Raw genomic sequence first — 16,645 nt, 5'->3', positions numbered from 1 at the left:
TGCCCCAGGACTGGGTTAAGTAGCAAAGGCATCAAGCATCTATCCCCAAAGGCAAGCTCGAATAAGGATTTCTGAGGGCTAAGACTTGCAAATGTTAAGAAAAAGGAAGCTTGCTGATTCTGGGTCCCTACCACGGTGGACGCTTTCATCTAGAGGCTGGAAGTGTGTGTGTGCCAACAACTCTCCCCCCAGCAACCACGCATGGGAAGGTTTGACAGAATGCAATTCAAACAGGCACTCATTAGGCAGCAGGCCCACTGCTGCTTAATCACAGGCAGTGAAAGAGCAAAGAATTTGGATCAGCCTTTCTGGGTCCTAGCAAAAGCCACTCCTGGTGGGTTCCAGTCCTTACAAAGGTTGTTTCTAATGATGTGCCCCTTAGAAGGGCTGGAAGGAAATGTAGCAGCATTTAGAGCCCCTCAGCATGGGTTTCCCAGGTGGCGCTAATGGTAAAGAATCCATCTGCCAATGCATGAGACCCAAGAGATGCCAGTTCGATTCCTGGCTCAAGAAGATCAAATTAAACATCAATGAACTGTTATTTACTGAACACTCACCATGTGCCAGGCACAGGGCCAGGTGCTGTTGGGGATATGGAGACCTCACTGGATGATAAGCACTTTGTGAATTTAGAAGATGGGTCCAGCCAACTAGAAAGCCTCTTCGGCCATATGCCCTTCCAAATGCCACAAAACCACACCTTTGCAAGGACTTTGATGAACTCCATCCACAGCTTGGCACTGAGGACTAGATTCTTCTCTTGCACAGTTCCCTCTGCTTAGAGTAGTGCTGTTTCTCTTCCTTCAATACCCAAAGCCATGTCCTTCTGGACTGATTCAGCAGCCACCCCTTCTAGGACACAGACAGCCTTAGGTGGGGGCTCCCAACCTGTGGGCTGCCATGAACCTGTTCACCCACCACTCAATGCTGCCTACAGTCTTTGTCTGTTTCCATGTCTGTTTCCCCAGCCTGCACTGAAATGACAGAGGTGGCACCTACTAAACGCTTCAGGATTGAATTGACCCTCTCTTGGCTGGGGGTACATCTCCTAAATCAGGTCTACAGTGCATAGTATTGCTGAGAGGGCCCACCTAGCTCTGATAACCCTAACACACGGAGGATCTTTGACCTAGAGAAAGGCTGCTGGCAGGACATTCACTTCTGGGAGCCTGGTGGTCTCCTTGATGATTTCCAATCAGGTTTGTAGGGGAAGCTGTTTTTCTTGGGGAATCATGTGGAATCCTGCATTATTTGAGACCGAGGTAAGCCTTACTCCTCCAGTTACTTTTACAGTTGCCCTGAGAACCTCTGGGCTTTAAAATCTTAGAAAGCATAGCCAGCTCGGGGTTCACTGGACTTGGGGTTCACTCCTCAGCCCCCTAAAGGTGATTTCACATCGGGTTATAAACTGGGCTGATTTCCTCACCTCTAATAGGAACATAATTCACACCTCCAAAGTGTGAATTCAGTGAGATATTCCATCTAAATTAGCCAGCACATGCCCACACCATGTATATTGCTTTGTATACATAGTGACTGTGATTCACTCACGAAGGAGTGTTGACCTAAGAGAATGGGTGAGTTCCTGGCTGGTGGGAGGTTTGAGTTTGAGGCTGGTGGGCCTCAAGCCCTGGATGGCAGGAAAAATCATCATTTGCCAGACCCCACGAGTTTAGTTAAATACGCACAATTTTATTGATTGAAGAGATTAGGACAAAAACATTAACCGAATACAGGACAAAGCACCAGAGGCCATAGATTCCCACCATGCATGTCACCAATCTTTCCTCCAACAAGGTACTTAAAAAATAAGGGAGAGGGAAGAAAAACAGGTCCTTCTTAACTCAGCCCCATCTTCAGAATGTAAAAAACCCTCTCTCCTTTTTTATCTCCTGTTATCAAAATAGAATCCAGAGCAAATCCATGGCCTCCTTGTCTCCTGACGATGAATGGTTAAGCCGCCCTCCTGGGAACGTGAGGCCGGGCTCCTGCTAAGTAGAAATAGAGCATCCAAGGTCTGCACATACATGCCACATACTATAATGAAGCACAGATTCAAGTAACATTTACATACTAGAGTCCACGTGTCACCTACCCAAAAACATGACCATTTCACAAAACATATACAGGCAGTAAAATCCGAACAACTGAGGTACTGGAAACACAAGTATTGATGCCAAAAGAGTTCTGTATCATACACCAATATAGAAAAGCCATAACAGATAAAAAAAAAAAGAGAGAAAAACATTTGCCACTCGAAATCAAATAAAGCTATCTAGAAAAGCCAAATAAAAGGTTATTTCAGGGACAGAAATACTCAAACAAAGAAAAAAATATATATATAAATGTTAACTACAGCATGTAACATGTTACCCAAGTTAACCCGTAATTGAAGTACTGGCTTAATACATCACAATGTGACATTTTCCTTAATAAATAGAAGAGTTCTTGAAAAATACAAAGGTGCGTATGGGGCTAGAGAGCTGTTTTTTTTTTTGTTTTTTTTTTGTTTGTTTTTTTAATATCATCCTAGCTTTCAGCTTATTTTCCTTCCTGTTTGTCTCAACTGAGGGTTTTTGTCCAAACCAGAGGGCCTCCCAAGCTACAATGATCATATTCCATAAAGAAAATGCAATAGCTGCCCTGTATTTCATACATGTGGGACAACCTGCTTCATTTCATGAGTTGCCAATAAAGCAAAGACAAAATGTTTAGTTGAGATCAGAGTGTTACAAGAGCTTCAGACTCCAACAGCATCTGGAATCTCACTCCATCACTAACATCTCAGCAAAAAGGCATGCCTGTGATGCAGCCCTCGTCATTCACCAAAAAAAAAAAAATAATAATAATAATAATAAAAATAAAATTAAAGAGCTGAATTTCTCTTTTCCTTTCATTTTTCTTTCTTTAAGCTATGATAGCAATGATGCATCTGGAAGTTTGACTTCTAAGAGCTTCCTGCCACAAACCAATTGACACAGAACAGAATACTGGGTTACAGGACAGGTCTGTTTTTTTCCCACTTCAGGGAGCAAAGCACTGAATGTGTCATTTCCTGACCAGAATATTCAATAGTTTAGTTAGAAGAAATGAGTTGAAGAGCGCAATTAGGAGACACAAACTGGACTTTTATTTTCTTTTAGTTTTAGCACCCAGGTTTCACATCAGTCTGTGTGCACCGAATTTTTTTTTTTTTAATGAACCCCGTGAATTATCAGATAGGTGGCTGGCTTGTTTAAAAAGAAAATAAAAAACAAAAAACCCTTGGCCAATGGTACCTTCCCTGAATCATGACAAGAAGTTAAACGCTAACAGTGCGATGCCAAGATGTGTGTTTGAGGCAGAGTTTTGATTCTATCAAGATTTGCAACTATTTGGAACAAAATGGAAAGGGGGATAGGCGGAAGCAGCCCAGCTGATAGGGGTGGTCTCCCGGGGGGCTCCATCAGGCGAGAGAAGCTCCAGGGGGCTCCTGCCCACCCGACAGGACCCTGGAGCCCGCCTCCATCCCACGTCTCTGGCCCCCATGCTACATGTTCAGTCAGCTCCTTGACAGTTTTCCTTCTTTGAACCAAGAAGCCTGTGAGTGTCCGCGTCCCTCTTGCTACTAAGCCAGGTGATGCGTGTTCCCTGGAAGAACTCCTCTCCGCTGCCCTCTCTCTCGCTTCTGGTACCTGCTAAGTCCCCGTGGGGTGTGAGCTCAGTTAAAGAAAGGGTCCAAGCTCTCCTCCATGTTGACATCTGGCACCAGCTGATCAGACACTTCCTTAGCACCATATCCTGAATTCGAGACGCTAAAATCTGTAGAAAACCAAGGATGGTCCAGAATCTCCTGGGAGGTCAGCCGCTCCGAGGGCTCCCGCCGCAGGATGCTCCGGATGAGGCACTTGGCCTTGGGCGACAGAGTCTCTGGAATGTTGAACTGGCCACGCCGGATCTTGCTGAAGAGGGAACTGGGCTCAATGTCATGGAAAGGGTACCGCCCGACCAGCATGGTGTAGAGCATCACTCCCAGGCTCCACACGTCAGCTGCTTTGCCCGAGTAGCTGCCATTGGTGTTCAAGATCTCCGGGCTGACGTAGGCTGGACAGCCGTGCTTGTCGGAGAGCGAGTCGTCATCTCCCCGCAGAATATAGGCATCTTCCAGGCTTTCCAGCTTGACCCGAGTCCTGCAAGAAAAGGAGCAAAACATGAGCTTGTAAGGATGCTCTGAGCCCCAGGAATCCCACCATTATGTCGCAGCTTCCATTTGAACCTTTCCAAAGATCCTTCTTCATTTATTGGATCAGTCAAACACTGTTTACTGGGCACCTTCTAGGTGGTGAGACCCTGTTCCAGGGCTGGGGAGCCAGGAGGCAAAGAATTTGCCTGAAACTTTCGATCCACTGGCAGACTGAAACCGTCAGCAGGTAGATGAATCACAAATAGATTATTACCTCCTCAACTTAGTCAGGAAGGACCAAGAGATTAAAAGTCACACGGGGTGATGATGGGGAGTCACAAGATTTGAACTCAGATCCACCCAGCTGGGAAACTCACACAATCTCTGTCCATAGCTTCTGGCAAACTTGTGACCAACATGATACAACACGGGAGCCAGGTTCTTTCATTCAACAGTTTTGCTTCATTTCAACACTCCTCTACTTAGATGTAGAGGGTGTTCCTAACCCATTTTACAGAGAAGAACATGGATGCTCAGAGAATTTAAGTAACTTACCCAAAGCCATCTGGTAGGGAAACAAGAGAAAACTTGATCTCACATCTTCCTAAGTCAACCTGGTGCTCTCTCCACACCAAAATGCCTCTCTTAGGACACAGGCAGAGCCAGGAAATGTTCGGTAGAAATGCATTCCATCACTGTGGCCTTCCAAAGCCAACATTCTCATCTCCTTTCCAAGCCCACTCTCTTCCCAAGATTTCCTGTTGAAGCTCTGTCCTGTCCCACCCATCACACTCCTAGGGTCTGGTCCTGGATCTGGTACGCACGCGACTTGGGTTACCTGGATTCTCCACTTGGGTCACACATATGTGATTCTGCCTCACATGGGTACATGAGTGAGTGTGTGTGTGTGAATCTCCTCCCCATCGGTTAAGGACCACTGACCTCATTGATGATATGCAGGACCCTCCTGGGTACGATGAGGAAGAACAGAGGTGGAGAAATCCCACATTAAACTCTGAGTCTCCGGAGCCTAGCACTCAGGGCTACACAGGAGGGCTTGATATCACCATTAAGTACCAAATAAATATATGCTTAGTACCCCCAAGCTCCTAGCTTTGCATTTCTTTCTTAGCCCAGCGACCTCTGAAGAATCCCTGTGACCCTGCCTGTTGCCCTCTGAGTGCAAAGTTAGGTGTTATTACCTTTCAGTGCCTAAAACCAACACCCTCCTCCATTCTCCTGGCCAGAATGCCACCACTGCAAAGTTCCTGCAGTTCTCAGGCCCCATCAACTCAGTTAATCCCATTCCATCACACAGATGATGCCATGAATGGAACTTGAGGCAGGGAGGAGGGGCTGGAGTTAGGGGCTGGGACCACACGGACGGTGCTGATGAGCACCTAGGAGGTCAGTGGCATTCCCATCAGCTGCTTCTTTCATCTCTAAAGTGCCCACCAAAGCATCGTCCCTGTTGCCCTGAGGTGTCATGAGGCACAAATGAGGAGAGAACAGGAGAATTGGAGAAGCCACAATAAGGCTTCAGTCCTAAATCAGAGTTTATGACCAGTCCATCCACTACTGTTTCTCTTTTTTTCTCCAACTGTAGGTCTTAGCCTTGCAGGACCATCACTGCAGCTCCTCAGAGAGCCACGGAAGGGAGGTGAGGCTCAAATTAATCCAAGAAGAACTGCTGGGAGCTGCGTAGAGCAAAAGGTCAGCTAAAACCCTGCACGGATCCTCAGACGCCATATTTGAAGTCCAGGAGTTTCCAGGACCAAAGGGTGACTGACTTCTCTGTTCTCATTTCCACCAACAAGGAAAACATTGTTGCAGTCACTGGAAAAGGTACTAGACTAGGAGCTAGGGGAGCAGAGTCCAGGCCAGACTACATCTCTTATCTGCTGTGTGTCTGTGAGTCACTAAACTTCTCTGTTCTCACCTTAAAGCAGAGTGTTGAACAGGGCAGTCTTTTTTAAATTATTTTAATTTTTTAAATTGTGGTATAATGTATGTAATAAAGAAAACTGAGTGCCAGTGAATTGATGCTTTTGAACTGTGGTGTTGGAGAAGACTCTTGAGAGTCCCTTGGACAGCAAGCAGACCCAACCAGTCCATCCTGGAGGAAATGAGTCCTGAATATTCACTGGGAGGACTGATGCTGAAGCTGAAACTCCAATACTTTGGCTACCTGATTGGAAGAACTGACTCACTAGAAAAGACCCTGATGCTGGGAAAGAGTGAAGGCAGGAGAAGGGGATGGCAGAGGATGAAATGGTTGGATGGCATCACTGACTCAACGGACATAAGTTTGAGCAAGCTCTGGGAGTTGGTGATGGACAGGGAGGCCTGGTGTGCTGCAGTCCATGGGGTTGCAAAGAGCCAGACTCGACGGAGTGACTGAACTGAACTGACTGAATATAATATGTAAGATACAATTTACTATTTTAACCATTTTAAGTTTACAGTTCAGTAGCATTAAGTATCGATATATGCACACAGTTGTGTATCCATCTGGACAAGACAGTCTTAAAGTCTCTGCCAGTTTTAACATTCTGGGCTTCTGTGTAGTACATTGCAACACATCTTCTTTATCTGCTTGCCCATATTCTATTTATAACCTGTAATGTATGTGCCCCACTCTTCCCCCTTTAGTCGATCTGTAAAAATAGGAAGGGTCTGGATGTGTTGATCTGGAATTAAGTGGATTAAAAGCAAATCTCTTCTTCCTTTTGCTTCCTCTAATCTAAGGTGGCAGGTGGCGCCGACTCACACCAGCCTCACTAGATGGTTGGAGACTGGAGGTGAGCTGGTAAAACCCATGGGACGGAGAGGACGGGGCCCAAACCACAGGCCCAGGTGGGTTCTCACCACAGGTTCCCCTGCCCCACCCTCACCAGCAGCTGCTCCTGCCGAGCTTTGGGACCCACCAGGCTCTCCACCTCCAAGTTCCCAGTGGAGATAATAATAATAATCCTCACATCTGTATGACAAGCAGTGATGGTCTAGTGGAATGAGACTTGGAATCAGATTTGGGTTTGGAGCTGGGTTTCTCTGCCAAAACCCACCAATGCCATCTCAGCTCATTCAACTGGGTGACCATCTTTGCCAAGGCTTCAGCCGAGTGGCCCCTCTCCCTTCCAGCCCCTGCCCTGTTCTTCACATATACCGACCAACCACAGTCCTTCCTGGGGCCTCTGCACACACACCTCCAGCCCCCTGCCCAGAATGGTCTTCTTCTGCAAAACTCAGTTTTTGCAGGTCTTTGCTCAAATGCACTGTATTAAAGAGAGCTTGCCTGACCCTCCTGTTCCAATGGAGCACCCCCACACCACAATGCCACATCCCCTTCATTACCGCCTGTAACTGTAGGTATTTACAGGTATTTACATGTCTATAGTTTTGCGTGTATACTCTATGTGTTATGATGTCACTGGTCATTTCAGGGTCATTACCTCATCCCCCACCTCCAGGGGCCCTTGGGCAAGTGGCTGAGGTCACTTTGAGTATAAAAAAAACACCACCTGTGCTTCATGAGGTACCTCCAGCCCCTAGACTTTTTTTGGGGGAGCACCCAACAGACACTCCGTCCCTCAATCCAAGAATTAAAGGGACCGTCAAGCTGCAGACCCCAGGAGTATTTGTGGGCTACCTTTAAAGGAACAATGGCCCCTGCTCTGGGTAAAGGAGGAAAACTTTCCTAGGAGTAAGTGGAGGAAAAGTGAAGACTATATGGAGGGTCGGCTTTATAAATTATTGGTACAATATCTCAGGTGCCTTTCCAGTAAGGCTGGGAGTTGTGGCTTCTTTCTGAAGACAAACTTAACTACCTCAAGCAGTTCATGCTAAGCCAAGCCTAAAGCCCTTTTCATTCTCATTCCTTCCCGGGTCACAACCCTAGATTCTGACTTTCTCCTTCACCACACCATCCCCCCACCCCCTCCCACGGGCAGCAGTGACCCCACTTTCATCCTCATCCCTCTTCTAGAACCTTCCTCCACATCAGAGATAAGAGCCACGCCTAAGGTTTCCATCTTGTCAATTAACCCCTTTCCCGGAGTTCACGTCTCTCCTCCCCCGGTTCAAAAAGAGGGCTTGGAAGACATGCAAACACCTCATGAATTTGAGTGCTATTAATATAGAAATAAAAAGGCACCCACGTACTGCTGATTTCCGCTGCCCCTAAGCTGATCCACGGGTCACTTCATCTCCCTGCCTTCAGCGGCTGAGCCTCTGGCCGGGAGGGTCTGGAGCTGTGGTCACATCCGGTTCAGTGTGGCCTGTGGTGACGCAGCTACAAAGAAGCCAGACCAGTTCAGGGTCTTAAAGCCAGAGGCCGGGGTTCGAATTCTGGCTTAGGCAAAAATACTAAGTACCAAATACCAAACACCGTCTATGCATTGAAGCCTGCGTGGGTATCTACGTATATTTTCTCTTCAAAATGTATAAAGTCAATTTCCAAGGCAAGAATTATTCTTCTTTTGCATGGACACTGAACCTAATGCTCAGAGAGGGTAGGTCAGCTCCTCCGGCGGGAAGGCTAGCTAAAACCGAGGGCTCGCCTCTCGCGGGGCTGGGAGCTCGGGTCAGCCGCCCTCACCTGAGCACCGGGCGGAGGAAGCCACCCCAGGTTGCATGCAGCACGCATGCGCCCCAGGGTCAGGCAGCCTGCTGCTTCTGCGCACGCGTGCAGGAATCCCCCAGGGGTAGGAAGGAGCCTAGGGAAGGATGGGGAGGAAATGCAGCAGTCCAGGCATTCTTCTGACCTTGCCTGCCTCTGGGAACATCCTGAACTTGTTTACATCACTCCCAGGCAAGGGTCGAGGCAAGAAGTCTGGATTACATCTATAAACAAGGACTTTCCGGGGTGCCCCCAGGTCGCGGGCCGAGCTGGGCTAGAATTCCAACTCGGGTCCCTACCGATGCACGAGGCAACTACAGGGCCCTTCGGAAGGTCTCTGGGGCTCGGCTTCCCCACCCCGGGCATGGGGGCAGGGGGGGCTCACCCTCTCCTCTCAGGAATGTTGCCGGAAGGCCTGGCCGAGCGCCGGCACCTGTCAGAGTGGGAGGAGGTGAATGAAAACAGTCATTCAGCTTCGGAGGTCCCTTAATCAATCTGGGCTTTAGGAATCTCCAGGCAGAGAAATCGATTTTCATGAAACTCAACAGGAACATCGGGGGCGGTCCGGGTTATTCAAATGAAACTACACACTGGAGATTCAGACAAGTCACACCCATAGTCTCAGTTTTTGTGGGGATTGTAAATGAAACAATGCAAGTACAGTATTTATCAAAGAGCCTAGCACAGTAAATCTACCAAAAAAATGGTGGAAACTCTAACTGACCTTCTTATAAGCCCTCCCCTGCCCCCTTCAGCCCCAAAGCCTAGAGGGAAGATAGATGAATAAGCCATAGGCAGAATGAAATGGATGTGAATTCTGTGCCCCATTCCTTCCTGGGCCCTTTGCACTCCCCCCCGCCCTTGCCTAGAATGTTCTTCCCACAAGTATGTGCCCAGCTCACTCCTGCTCACATTATTCAGTACGAAGGTGATCAGGATGGGCTTCGTGGAGGTGGTTAAGACTAGAGGCGGCACACGGAGAATACAGACTGCTGAAAGCAACAAGGGAGAACGATAGAGATCTGTGTGACCAAAGAGCTGCAAATGACAGTGGTTATCTCCTGCAGCTTCTTGGAGGAGAGAGCCCTGAGTCATGGGCCCCAGGGGGGGTTGATCTGGCCGACAAGCTGCCATCTCTGTGTGCATTCGTCAACCTGTCCCTGGCATAGGCAGGAAAAGCCTGCTTTGACTGCAACCTCTGAATGAACAAGGCTTACAGGGAGGCAGCCTGTGTTGGAGGAGCAGGCCCAGCCCAGCGCCAGGGCTCCAGTCCTCAGATGCTGAGCCAGGTGAGGAAGCCAGAAGCAGCAGGGTGCACGAGGTTCCGGCCCCCTTGAAAGCTCTGACCCGATGTCCTACCCACACTCCCCGGAGGCTTGAGTGGCTCTCTTTGGGTCACTAAATCGACCTCAGCTTCAGTTTCTCTTCTATAAAGTGAGAACCAGTCGTGTATGTGTGTGTGTGTGTCTGTGTGCGCTCAGTGGTGTCTCGCTGTCTTGTGACCCCATGGACTGCAGCCCGCCAGGCTCCTCCATTGATGGGAGTGGGTTGCCACTTCCTCCTCCAGGGGATCTTCCCAACCCAGGGATCAAACCTGTGTCTCCTGAAGTGGCAGGTGAGTTCCTTATCACTGAGAAGCCCGAGAACCAATCGTACATGGCCTGCAAAGGGCTCTTCTGGCTTCAAATTTCCGGTTTTTATACCTTTCCTTTAACTCTTAAGCTATAGGGACTGCAACCCTTCCTATCTAACATCCTGACATTAATATAATATTTATATACTAGTAACAATAATAGCAACCATGAATTAAACAGCTACAGAACACTGGGATTATTTTTGGTCTACCAGTCTATTTTTCATAACAAAACTAAAAAGCAAATATTATGATATGTGCCAATTTCCTAAAGAGTAAGGAAACCGAGGCACAGAGAATGAAATGTTTTAGATCCAACCAGTCAATCCTAAAGGAAATCAATCCTGAATATTCACTGGAAGGACTGATGCTGAAGCTGAAGCTCCAATACTTTGGTGACCTGATGGGAAGAGCTGACTTACTGGAAAAAACTCTGATGCTGGGAAAGACTGAAGACAGGAGGAGGAGGGGACGACACAGGACGACATGGCTGGACGGCATCACCGACTCAATGGACATGAGTTTGAGTAAGCTCCAGGAGATGGTAAAGGACAGGAAAACTGCATGCTGCAGTCCATGGGGTCACAAAGAGTCAGACTGAACAACAAAAGACAAAGCAATTTTTAAAGGGAGACCCTGGGTTTATGGAGACAGCTATGGCCCCAGGTTTATTTAGCACTGGATCATGTATAAAACCATTACAATACGTGATGTAAGTGCTATAGCTCATGAAGTGGATGGTGGTGGTGGGACCTGCCCATTTACTAGATGGAAAACTGAGGTACAGAAGGCAGATGTGACTTGTCCAAGACCACCTGCCTAGTTGAGTGGCTGAGCAGGAGATTTAAACCCAGGTTTTCAACCTCCATGTTCGGTGCTTCATCAAAAATATGAAAAAAAAAGGCGTACATAAGCCAATCAGGCTTTGCTTTTAAACCCTGAACCCCACCCTGGGCTCCCAACAGGAAGAGATCAGGACAGGGTGGGCCAGGGTGGGGTCAGGCTGGGAGTTCAGCCAGACCAAGTGGGCTTGGCCCGGACGGGAAGTCCGGGGGCCTGAAGTCAGTGGAATCCAGAAGTCACCAAAGGCCATTCTGTGGGGTGGGTCCAAACAGGAGAAGGATCAAGGGCGAAAGGTTAGCTGCAGCCAGGTCTGACCTTGCTCTGGTCGCTACTGCAAAGCTACCTTAGGCTGCCAGTCCAGGTGTCAGGCCAGGGTCCCAGCTGGAATTACTGCTGGGAGGCTGGAGGAATGCCCCACCCACCCACCCACCCACCCCAGCAGCATGGGCTGCATTGTGCTAGCCTGGCAGGCACCACGGGGGCTCCACAGGCCACTAAACTGCCCAATAAATCATCACTGCTCAGAGCCTCTGCCTCCTGTGTGTATGGATCTTTCCAGCAGTCACCTCTGAGCGCCACTGATGCCCCAGATCCCATTGACTCAGAGAACAGACCCAGAACTTTAGGTTAAGCTGCTCACAAATTAGCCAGAGAACAGCAGGCAAACAGTAAGGGAGCCGCTCAGGGTGGAGTAAGAGAAGTCGAAGGGGAAGGGGACCCAGGGGAGGTCTGGTAAGTTCCAGAAGGCAGTATATCCTCCAATTGCCTTACACCATCCCACACTCTGCACTGGTTATACAGAGAAATGTGCAGTTGGAATGATAAAGCCACCTGCTGAGAAACAGCACAGTTGGGAGGAGAAACCCAAGCCAACTCCAGCAGGCAGGTGTTTCCACGGCACCGGTTGCCCAGCCAGGATGCAAAAGCCCTTGAAACCTACGTGCAAGTGCACGTCTGTGCCCAACTCATCAGGGCCATGGTGGAAACGGGGAAGCCATTCCATCTCCAAGACCTTCCCGCAACCCCAGCCCCGCCCTGCAGGAGGACCCCACACCCAGGCAGCCTGCCTGCTATTGCCATAAGAACAGCCAGGAACTCCAAGGGAGGTGGTGCAGCTGGGACTCCTCATCAAAACTCCATCCACCTCTCACTGCTCTGCGCCGAGACCTGGATCCCCGAGGTTCCCTCGACCCCAAATCAATCAACTGAGCTTCTCAGGAAAGCTTCCCAGGAGGTCATCTCACTCCATGCTGGACTGCACTACCCTGTTTGCTCACCCAGCCCAGATCCTTCCAGGGAGAGCCAGACACCCCTAGGTGCTGCTCCTGCCTTTTTTGCCCAGGATGATTCAGGGCCCAGAACATTCCTCTCCATGCCTCATTGGTGGGGCGGGGGCAAGGCTCAGGCCAGCCTCCAACCCCTCCACACCCACCCCCAGCAGCGCTGTGAACCTGTCCCAGCTGGTTCACACACTGGGCCACCTGAGTCGGGGCTTTCACTTGTGGCTTCCCCACATGGTCTAGGCAGAGACTGAACAAATTCGGGGAGTCGGAAGTCTGAGTTCTGCTCTTGGTCGTGTCACTTACACCTTAGAGAACTTTGGGCCTTTCCTTCCTGATTTCTTTATCTGTAAAGGTTAAGAGGGCTGGATTTAAATCCCCTTAGCCCTCCCTCTCAATCCCACAGCCTGGGTCGTGATTCAGCTTCAGCATCCTGAAGTCCATGTCCGTCCCTAGTCTGTCCTTCACATTCACGTCTTGAATCACAACCTGACCTGTCCCTGCCCTGTCTAGAGAAAACCTTAAATGGCTCCTGCTGAGTTTCAGATCAAGTTCAAGGTCCCAGCCTGTCTGTGTGAGCTCATATCCACCTCTTTGCAAACCCATGAACTGTAGCCCACCAGGCTCCTCCGTCCATGGAATTCCCCAGCAAGAATACTAGAGTGGGTTGCTATTTCCTTCTCCAGGGGATCTTCCTGACCCAGCAATCGAACCCAAGTCTCCTGCATTGGCAGGCGGATTCTCCACCACTGTGCCACCTGGAAAGCCCTCAAGGTCCCAGAGATGAGGCCAAGACCCTAGACCTCTCTTCACCTTCCTCTCCAGTCCCACCTCACAATACCCTCCCAGAGCAGTCCCTCCTTACCCACTGTTGGCACTTTCAGGACCCTTCCCCTTCCCGCCTGCATCTCTAAGAACTACCCTGTGAGGAGCCCAGCTCCTCTCTGACATAGTCCTTCTCTTTACAGCCCACTCCATTGTTGGAATATCCTCTTCCTGCTCCCAGATAGCTCTCTAGCACACCCTTCCTCTCTGATTTGGTGTTAAAAATAACCACTGTACTGTGTCTTCCATTAGGTGAGGACTCTCTGATATTGAGTCTTACATCCCCAATACAGAGCACTGCAAGTAGCGCCACGACAGGTGCTTAATAAACGTTGGCAAGATAGTGTGATCCCCATGTGTCCAATGGCCCCAGCTCCAACATGTTATCTAGAGAGCGGGGCATCTAGGCATGACTCTGCTTAACAACTGCAATGTCTAGAATCCAGAGAAATTTCAGAGAGATTGAATTCTGTTCATGGTTTAGAGAAATTCCCAAGAGGACTGGCTAAGGGATGTTTGAAATGTGTTTCCATCCACTGTCTTCTACCATCAGTATATTTTTTTAGGGGGGTTTTCTTACAATATTTATGACTCCAGGATATATGGGGCTAGTCATATCCCCACGGAGTCAACTGTCACACATTCACTAAGTATGTATAATGCTAAGTCCTGGGCTAGGTATGAGGGACGAAAAGATAAATGGACCCCAGCTTTGAATCCTGCAGAGGAACCTAAACCCACTCCATAAGGTGGAAGAGCAGGATATACAAGGACTGCCTGTGAGGTTTGCTTAATTGATGGCCGATTCTACTGCTGCCAGGACCGCTCCGAGAAAACCGAGGACTGAGCTTCACTTAGGCTCCAGTCAGCCAAGTCTTCGTGGGTTCACTTGTTGTCTAATTGCATAAGAAAATTCCTTCTGTGGGTCCAGTACAAGGGTGGCACTTTACCTGGCATTCAGTTTCTGTAGCTAACGTGGCATTTGAGAACTTAAGCTTGGGAGCCAGGTCTCCTGGGTACCACCTCCAGATTTGCACTCATTGGCTGTACAACCCCAGGCCTCAATTTCCTCATCTGTACAATGGGGATAAACATAGCAGGACTTCAAATCAAACAGCTTGACTTAAATCAAATAACTTGATTTAAATACAGTAATTCTATCCCTCTAGGTCATCACAGGGGACCAGAATGGGCTTCCTGTGATATACAGCAACTTCCTGTTAGTTATCTATTTTATCAGGATAGTGCCTATATGTCAATGCTACTACCTTAATTTGTTCTACCCTCTCCTTTCCCCAGAGGGAGGGAGGCCCTGCAAGGAGATATATATACATATATATATGTATATATATATATATATATATATATATATATATATATAAATTATGACTCATTTGAGTTGATGTATGGCAGACATCACCACGGCATTGTAAAGCAGTTATCTTCCAATAAAAAAAGTAAATAAATAATTATAGTAGTCAATTCGGATAAAATTCATTCATTTAAGTGTTTTGGTTAGAACAGGGCCTGGGACATGGTGGATCCTAGATATTACTTCACTAAAATGTAAGTCCCGTGAGAGCAGGGCTTCTGTTTCATCCAGTATTTCAGTATCTCCAGCACCTAGACTACTGCCAGGCACATAAACTACTCTGCACGCCATAAATATTTGTTGAACAAATAAACAAATCTCCAGGTTGTTGGAATGAGGCTCAAAGCTATAGAGGATTATGGAGAGCAGTAATGACAGGTATCTTAAGTTCCTGAAGTATATCTGTGCTGGATACTCTAAGTTCATTATCCCCAACCCATGTCAGAGAAGGCAGGCCAAGGGCAAAAGGCCAAAAGGAGGAATCAAAAAATCTCACCACTGTGCTCTCCGCTTCACTAGCCTGTGGTTCCCAGTCTAGCCCATCAACTAATTTATTAAGCCCCAGTAGTAAATACCCCAGGCAGAAACCCTGCTGAAGAATACCTACTGTTTAGTCTATCTCTAAGCACAGAACCTTGACAAAGCCTTCCCCTCTAAATCGTGACCTGAAGCCCTTCATAAATAAAAAGACACCCACCACAGACATAAATAATGGTGTCTTAAGTAAATGTCACTTTTGCATAAATCATTAAATCAAAATAGGAATGATGGGTTTATCTGTTACTTGACATGGACCCTTGGAAACAGTTCTTTTTAAAAGGTGTCTACGATGATGAAAGAAAAACTGTTAATCACTCAGTCGTGTCCAACACTTTGTGACCACGGTCCAGTCCATGGTAGCCCGCCAGGCTCCTCCGTCCATGGGATTCTGCAGGCAAGAATACTGGGGTGAATAGCCATTCCCTTCTCCAGGGGATCTTCCTGACCCAGGGATGGAACCGGGTCTCCTACAATGCAGGCATATTCTTTACCATCTGAGCTACCAGGGAAGCCCGTCTACAATGATACAACATTATAATTCAACTGTGCTTCAGTAAAAATAAAGTTTTTAAAAAAGGTATCTACAAGGGAGATTCATGAGTCTCAGTCTTTCTGGGCTCCCATCTGGGCAATGACTGACATGATCATTCAATGAATACATTCCCTGCCTCTCTCGCTCTGACGTGAGAATCCAATCTGAGCTGCTCCCGGTCCATAAAAGCAATTCTCATTCACTCAATGCCCACCAGGCTCTGGGAACAGTGCACAAGAGACAGCCTCCGACCTCAATAAGCTCCCAGGCCAGGAGGAGATGAGGACAGTCTGGAGATGCTCACAGATAGTAAGAGGAGAGCAGGAAACACGTTGTAACAGATCCAAGCGTGAGCGCTCCTGACACGTCCTGAGAAGAGTGGAGGGGGAGGAGCTTTCCCGAAGGATGGACAGTGCCTGATTACATCCAAGGGGTCAATATGAACACAAGAACTCCAGGAGCTCCGTCACCTTCAAAGCAGAAAGGCAATTTTCCTAAAATTCAACAAACCTACAACTCAATGGATGCGTGGGAGTGCAAGCTCAGTCGTGTCCAACTCTTTTGCAACCCCATGGACTGTATCCCTCCAGGCTCCTCTATCCGTGGAATTCTCCAGGCAAGAATACTGGAGTGGGCTGCCATTTCCTCCTCTAGGGGATCTTCCTGACCCAGGGATCAAACCTGAGTCTCCTGCATTGCATGCGGATTCTTTACCACATGAGTCATCAGGGAAGCCCACAACTTAATAAACATTGCTATTAATGAAAGAAAGCAGAGTCTGGTCTCCAGGACTCCAATGCCTTGCCCTCTGTACTTTATTAGATATGGGAGCATCTCTGG

General features: G+C 48.2%; 1 protein-coding gene across 1 annotated transcript in view; it reads right to left on the bottom strand.

The window, feature by feature from the left end:
* Window positions 1-1,671: 1,671 nt before the first annotated feature.
* The window catches only part of TRIB2 (tribbles pseudokinase 2), a 28,330-nt gene continuing 13,356 nt past the window's right edge, over window positions 1,672-16,645 (bottom strand). The window contains exon 3 of the mRNA XM_065928601.1: window positions 1,672-4,169. Within this exon, the coding sequence (XP_065784673.1) occupies window positions 3,701-4,169 (469 nt within the window). The 3' untranslated portion in view covers window positions 1,672-3,700. The remainder of the gene's footprint in view (window positions 4,170-16,645) is intronic.

This window comes from Muntiacus reevesi, chromosome 3 (assembly GCF_963930625.1).
Source record: "Muntiacus reevesi chromosome 3, mMunRee1.1, whole genome shotgun sequence".
NCBI classification, from domain to species: Eukaryota; Metazoa; Chordata; class Mammalia; order Artiodactyla; family Cervidae; genus Muntiacus; species Muntiacus reevesi.
This window is presented reverse-complemented; position numbering and strand designations above follow the sequence as displayed.